Source organism: Trachymyrmex septentrionalis, unplaced genomic scaffold (assembly GCF_001594115.1).
Source record: "Trachymyrmex septentrionalis isolate Tsep2-gDNA-1 unplaced genomic scaffold, Tsep1.0 scaffold19, whole genome shotgun sequence".
In the NCBI taxonomy this organism is placed as follows: domain Eukaryota; kingdom Metazoa; phylum Arthropoda; class Insecta; order Hymenoptera; family Formicidae; genus Trachymyrmex; species Trachymyrmex septentrionalis.
Window position 1 is genome coordinate 690,254 of NW_017305071.1, and position 7,372 is coordinate 697,625.

Genomic DNA, 7,372 nt, shown 5'->3' on the forward strand with positions numbered 1-7,372 from the left:
TCACGATAATGCGCCGTCTCACACGGCATTGATTCTTCGTGAGTTTTTCGCCAAAAATTCCACTCATATCGTTCCGCAACCGCCTTATTCACCTGACTTAGCTCCGTGTGACTTTTGGCTATTTCCCAAACTCAAAAGACCGCTCCGGGGACACCGCTTTGAATCTATTGAAGAGATTCAACGTGAATCGCTGCGCGCTTTGAAGGCTATACCGGGAAACGACTTTTTGGCATGCTTCGAGGCATGGAAAAAACGTTGGCATAAGTGCATTGTATCGGAGGGGGATTACTTTGAAGGGGATCAAATTGATTTGGATGAATAAATAAAGATTTTTTATTTTATAACAAAATTCACCTTACTTTTTGATCACAGTAGTATTTAAATCTTAATTCCAGGTAAAGAGACAGGCGACACAATATTGTACTTTGGATGCAGAAAAAGCCAAGAGGATTATCTTTATCGTGAAGAATTAGAGCAGTATGTGAAGGATGGCACTTTAACATTGCACACTGCATTCAGCCGAGAACAACCGCGCAAAGTCTACGTCACACATTTACTCGAGAAGAATAAGGAGGAAATATGGCGTGTCATCGGCGAACAAAACGGACATATTTATGTTTGCGGGTTAGTTTAAAGAATGTATTATATATATATATATATAATGTATATTGAAATTTTTACATATAAATTATGTATGTTCTTAGGGATGCAAGAAACATGGCTCGCGATGTGCACAATATATTGCTCAAAGTGGTGATGGAACGTGGCAATATGTCAGAACTTGATGCTGCAAATTATATCAAGAAGTTGGAGTCACAAAAGCGATACTCTAGTGATGTTTGGAGTTGAGCCATATTAATATCATAGAGAAATATACAGAAGAATTTTTTTTAAAGTGCGAGGGCCAGAGCTTGATTCATTAAAGCGACGGAACGATAGTATAATGACATTCAATCAAATTATTTCTCATTTTCTCTATCTTCATTTAATGATTTTCATCCGAGGAGTTTTATTCCATCATCATATCCTGCCGAATAGAATAATTATAGTTAAATTACGTTCGATAGCCAGAACCAGCATTATGTCAGAAATCTTTTTAAAATTTATGCAAAGTATTTAAATATGTACGACATATTTTTCATATTTGTGTTTTTATAGACAAAATAGATTTTAAATTAATTTTTTAAATGTATTAGCTATATATTTATGTAAATTTGGTTTTCGAAAGGACTTCTGACTTTATTTACATTTTTTTTTAAAGAAATGTAGAGAGACTCGATAAGACATGGGATTTTTCGTACATATTTTTTGCCCTGTTTACAATTTAAATAAATATATACATAACAGATTATTTCATATTTAGTAAAAGCATTCGTAATTATCGTCCGCATATGTTAATATTTGTGTTGTACCGTTCAACTGCAAACCATCATTACTCTTCTGCATTTCTTTAATAGCATATTCCAATACTAGATTAAACAGAAGAGGTGACAATGCATCCCCCTGTTTTAATCCAAAATCATTCAATCAAATTATTTTGGGTCACAAATGGAGGGATCTGGCTCAGGGACGGGAACAGTGGCGGGATTTGGTATTTGCGGCAATGAGCTTTCGAGTTCCTAACGCCTAATAATAATAATAATAATTCGTAATTATCGTTAACTCTTCATGGTCAGAAATTGTCGCCTTCGCTTGAAATGTGTTTATCGAGTTTCTGTACATAATTATTCGTATGTAGCATCTCTGCCTATCTCAAGAATATTAATCAGTTATTTATCTGCAAAATGATTATAAAATTATTTTATGACTAATTTTATTATAATTGCATAATAATTTTTTTCATACCTGTTACAATTATTTAAATAAACTTTGATAATTTTTACATATATAAACAACAAGACGAGATAGATTAGCTCGTCTCTGCTGATATTTTAACACTCTTAACGTATTGTCTAATAAAACATTGTCAGGTCTGGTCACCGTGATATAAAAAATATTATTCGTTACGCAAATTGTACAAACAATTTCATTGAAATTCTATTGTTTTTTATTATCATCCGCGATCGTTCGATCGCAATACGCCAATCTAGTTAAATGTTACGTCTCACATCGAATGTAAGGCGAATATAATGTAATGAATATAATTTCTTTTTATAAGATCAATGTATACGTATAAACAATATGGATAATTGTTATTATGAAAGAGGAGGACTTTGTTAAGTTTGCTCTTGATACTAATTACATTTCTTAGAAGTGCATCGGATATCAATTGGTGATATTAGTTAGTATATAAATAGTGAAATCTTTTATGCGATATTTAGAGCAAATTTGTTCCAGTACTTGAAATGACATTTTTAACTTAAGTTGGTGCGTGTAAACCAAAGCGATTTTTAGTGAAACTTAAGGCTAAGAAGACCTGTTATTAGTGAATGTCAATTCGAATTCAATCCATCGTAGTTACTGCAGCATATAGCAGCACGTACAAATCAAAATATCGCGTGCGCACTGGTTTCAGTCAACATACATTAAAATTGTTAACTTAGACTTCCTCTGTCTCTATTTAAGAGTTAAAATGAATTATAATTGAGTTAATTATAAGAGAATCGATATTGATGCAACAATGTAACTGTTATTAACAATGAAATTAAATAATGATATTATTATTGCAATTATGAATGAGATGATCATTATTTATGTAGCGTTTTTAATCCGAGAATATAAAGGTAGGCGTGTAGCTCAGCTATAAGCGGTAATCGATTCTTAATTTAGGACTGTTTTAAGTAATATATCTTAAGATGCTAATATGACTGTGATAGGTTTTTGACATCTTCAAGTTATACTTAAGATAGCCTTAAATATAAGAATCTAAATACCGACCTGTTGGCGATTGTACAACGAATTATAACTAATTATATTTTTACATGATGCATACAGGGATGATGAATAAAAATCATGTTGATCAACATATATAAAGCAATCAGGGGATTGTGTATTTTGAAACGAGATGAAAGTGACAAAACTGAGTAAATTTACTGAATGTTGACGAATGAAATTATAAATATTCGAGTGAATTGTTCACTTTTGTAATTTTTATCTCATTTCAAGATGCACAATCGAGTTCCAGATATCATTTGCAGTGTAATTTTATTTGAATATCGAGAAATAATAATATTGTTATATTAATTTTTCACGAATATATCCGCACAAAATGATTCTATAATTTCTCGTAAACACAGAAAGGTATAATTTCAGTTGAAAAATAATTGACTAAATTAAAGAATGAGAGGGGAGAGAAATCGATTGTGTATCCATGGTGGATACATAGAACGTGTATACATGTGTATCTTGAAACGAGGTGAAAATTACAAAAGTGAGCAAATTCATAAATTTAAACATTTGTAACTTTATTGGTCAACACGCAGTAAATTTGTTAACTTTTGTAATTTTTATCTTGTTTTGAGATACACAATCGTCTTCCTGTAAGTTACAGAAATAATTTACCGGCAAAAGTAAATTATCGTTTTCCTTCTACGTTAGTAGAGATTTGTATCATCAACGTAGGTTCGTGTCTCAGCTGAATAAGGATTTTCTGTAGACCTTCACAACCCTCAGTACGATAGCATACGAGGGTGGTCCCAGAAGTACCTGACCTAACAAAGAAAACACAAAAAATTTGGGAAAAAATATCTTTATTTCTCAACATAGTCTCCTTTTAGTTCGATACACTTTTCCCAGCGATGTTCAATAGTTTCGATGGCCTGTTTATAGTAAGAACCGTTGAACTCCTCAAAATAGCCATTAACCGCAGACTCCACCTCTTCATTGTTGGTAAATCTTCTACCACCGAGCCATTTTTTCAAGTTTGGAAAGAGAAAATAATCCGAGGGGGCTAAATCTGGCGAATAGGGTGCGTAGGGAAGCAATTCGAACTTTAACTCATTGATTTTGGCCATCGCGATAATGGATGTGTGAACTGGTGGATTGTCTTGATGAAACAACACTTTCTTTTTCGCTAAATGTGGCCGTTTTTCCTTGATTTCACCCAAATGCTGCAATAAGTTCGCATAATACTCACCATTGATTGTTCTTCCTTTCTGAAGGTAATCAATGAAAATTATGCCACGAGCATCCCAGAAAACTGACGCCATGACCTTGCCTGCCGATGGAACTATTTTTGCTTTCTTCCGAGCCGATTCCCCCTTTTCAGTCCATTGCTTCGACTGTTCCTTCGTTTCAGGTGTGAAGTAGTGGACCCATGTTTCATCCATGGTTATGAATCGGCAAAAATTCGGCTTTGTTGCTGCGAAATATCGCTAAACACTCGATTGAAACATCCTCTCGACGCTGCTTTTGTTCGATTGTGAGCAAGCGGGGCACCCACCTTGTGCATAGCTTTCTCGTCCCCAAATTTTCAGCCAATATGCGATGTACAGCACTTTTTGAAATGTTCACCATGTCTGCTAGCTCGCGCACTTTCAATCGACGGTCACCCAATACCATTTTGTGGATTTTCTTCACCATTTCTGGAATGGCCACTTCACTTGGTCGACCACTGCGATGTTCGTCTTCGCAGCTCGTACGGCCTCGTTTAAACTCTGCCACCCAATATTTTACTGTTGTAAACGAAGGAGCAGACTCCTCCAGAGTAGAATCCAGCTCGGCTTTGATATTGGTTGGCCTAAGACCTTTCAAATGAAAGTATTGTATCACATAACGATGACCAATTTTTTCCATCTTTGCAAATTCATCCGAGATCGTCCACTGTTGATGACTGCCAAACAAATACTGAACAACGTAGCGTCTTCAAACTTCATAGTTAAGCTTTAGAAAGTTGGTGCTTTCCCCTACAGTGATTTTTTTTTATACAACAACCGCCATCTGTACGTCAGGTCGGGTACTTCTGGGACCACCCTTATATCATGCGCAAAGAGGTGGAGCGAACCTCGTCGTGGGTTATATCATGGTCAATATTTCAGATTTCAATCACGATTCGAGCACGGGATCGATAGTAGGATTAGTAGGCTCGCGTGAGGTGTAAAACAGAAATTATGAATGGTAAAAATAGGCGTGGCGGCCACGCGACCGCTCCGCTGAAAGCCCCAGTCCTGAAAGGTCCCAGTCGAGGACGTTACGAACGTCAGAAATTGGAAGAGAGACAGTAAGTATTTCTCCTCTCCCTCTCTCATCATCGAAAACACGCGGGTTGCAGTATCTTCGCGACGAGACTGTCGCCGTTTGATTCTTGTTGATGGCGAGGACCCTCGGGGAAAGCATGAAATGCGAAGAAACAACATCAACAGCAGAAGCACGTAAGTTTATTTATTTATGTTACGCAATTTCAAGAAATTATCCCATGATTATTGAGTAATTGTTAATTATTGAAATTGTTGGGAATTATTCGTCTTGTAGGATCAGCCCGCTGACGCAAAAGATAAAGGCTCCCCAGCACCTGCTGCGACTCAAGGACGAGGAGGATGGCTGCGACGACGAATGGGATGGTCGTTTCCGACTACCTAGTTTGCCACGGCAGAAAGCGTTAAAAGACAATGACACCCTGTCCAATAGCAACAGTGCGGCAACATCTGTTTCATGGTCGCAGGAGGTGGAGAGCGTGGCAACTCAGAAATTGGAGGAGCAATGGACCGTCGTGGAGAGGACCCTCTACGAGGAGGACACTCAGATGCTTAAAGATTCTATTTTGAGCGAGTGCACGCAGTGGAAAACACAGATACCGTATCTGAGAATAGTTGGCAAGAACCCGACTTGTGACAGCAACAGCACACAACGTGACATTGGCTCCAGTAGTAAGAAGACAAAGAGACTCGATGATCTGCAGAACGATGAAGTATTCATAGAACGCAATCTTTCAATGAAGGTAAAGAAAGAGTTTCTTTCGTATGTCGTAATCTACACGTATATATTATACTATTCTTTATATACTTATATGTAAAAAATACTTATATTATTTATATTATAGGAAGGAGAGGATTCTGTGCAATACAAATTGAATAAGGCAAAATTCGAAGATGTTCTCGACATGATGATGGAATATGTAATCTCGGAGCTTTTTCCTAATGAAAAGGATGAAACAGATTCTTTGCGCGACGATTTGACTGACGTCCTAAAAATAGCTCCCGCTCCTGTTCATAGTAATAGAAATTCGTCAAGAAATTCAAAAGCAAATTGGACAGAGGAAGCAATCTCGCCTAATTATATCGAGAACAAATCTATAAGTATAAGAAATCGATTGCTGGATACAGAAAGTTTCCTTCAGACAATAAAGAACGATGCAAATCTTCAAGGAATTCAGAAGTAAGATTAAAAGAAAGTAAAATAATGCAGGCGCGCTTGTTGTTACTTAATATGTACTTGATTTCTAGGAAGTCAAGGAAGTCAATCTCTGCAAATAAACTAAGAGACTTTTGTGATACGGAAGATGACGCTTTGAAGTCCAAAGAGCGGTTATGCACGCCACATATAGGCAGAAATAAGCTTGGCACTATTTTTAATGAAAGGATTGTTGTAAGCCCTGTGCCCTTTACAGTGTCTACTCGAGAAAGCTTCTCTACTGTAAAGACCATCCCGATTAAATTTATGAACGAGGATTTGGAAATCTCTTCCGCCCAAGGTAGCTAATATTGAGTTATTTTAGTATCAATTGATTAATTGATATTAACAAAAATCGTCAATATTTTAGGATTAGTTCGAAACGTTGGCTTCCAAAGTTCTGCGAAAAAGTCTGGTGCCTTCTTGAGAAATCCGAATATTCATTCTGCCTGGCAAGCTTCTGTCTCTCCTACTGTTTGGCCGAAAAATATCCGACTCGCTCCCATAGACACTTCGAGACTTCCTAACGGCAAAAATAGGTGCACTAGTCGCAGTTCAAACATTTCTTTGATCTTTAAATAGTCGAAATTTAAGAGCGAAGAATAATTCGAATTATAAATTTTAGATCATTGGCACCATCGCCTGCTGTCCAGCATTACAGCAGAAAATCATTGAGCCCGATTTCTCGTCCCATGATACCAAAATCCGCCCATATAACTCGCGATTGTAGCATCAATTTTTTAGAGATTCAAGGGAAGCATATCGTTCCCAGCTGGGACTACAGTCCCAAAGTGGCCAAGAACAAGAAGAAGAAAACTCGAACAAAGGAAAAACTTTGAGAAGAAGCTTAACCCGATAAAATCAGAAGCGCTTTGAATATTTGCATGAAAGAAATATATTTTTCAAAAATGTCAGACACATGTATCCTGTATGTAACTGCAAAGAAGCCTAGGAGTACAAAATGCTTTAATGCGTTCGGTTTCTCAAGACAATGCCTGAGCACGGTGAAATGCTTTAAGCTGAAGTATATATATACACACACACA

The 7,372-nt window shown here is 36.7% G+C and overlaps 2 protein-coding genes across 6 annotated transcripts in view; both read left to right on the plus strand.

Moving 5' to 3' along the window:
- The window catches only part of LOC108746911 (NADPH--cytochrome P450 reductase), a 23,699-nt gene extending 22,600 nt beyond the window's left edge, over positions 1-1,099 (plus strand). For 4 of the 5 annotated variants that reach the window (XM_018484009.1, XM_018484008.1, XM_018484010.1 and 1 more), the window contains exons 10-11: positions 396-624; positions 705-1,099. In XM_018484009.1, coding sequence (XP_018339511.1) covers positions 396-624; positions 705-849 — 374 coding nt within the window. In that variant the 3' untranslated portion in view covers positions 850-1,099. The remainder of the gene's footprint in view (positions 1-395; positions 625-704) is intronic. The other variant, XM_018484012.1, reaches the window with a different exon arrangement.
- Positions 1,100-4,920: 3,821 nt separating this feature from the next.
- LOC108746785 overlaps positions 4,921-7,372 on the plus strand; it is a 2,495-nt gene continuing 43 nt past the window's right edge. Inside the window, exons 1-6 of the mRNA XM_018483743.1 lie at positions 4,921-5,309; positions 5,410-5,875; positions 5,978-6,312; positions 6,381-6,628; positions 6,698-6,866; positions 6,953-7,372. The exon at positions 6,953-7,372 is cut by the window's right edge and continues 43 nt beyond it. Of these exons, the coding sequence (XP_018339245.1) occupies positions 5,278-5,309; positions 5,410-5,875; positions 5,978-6,312; positions 6,381-6,628; positions 6,698-6,866; positions 6,953-7,166 (1,464 nt within the window). The 5' untranslated portion in view covers positions 4,921-5,277 and the 3' untranslated portion in view covers positions 7,167-7,372. The remainder of the gene's footprint in view (positions 5,310-5,409; positions 5,876-5,977; positions 6,313-6,380; positions 6,629-6,697; positions 6,867-6,952) is intronic.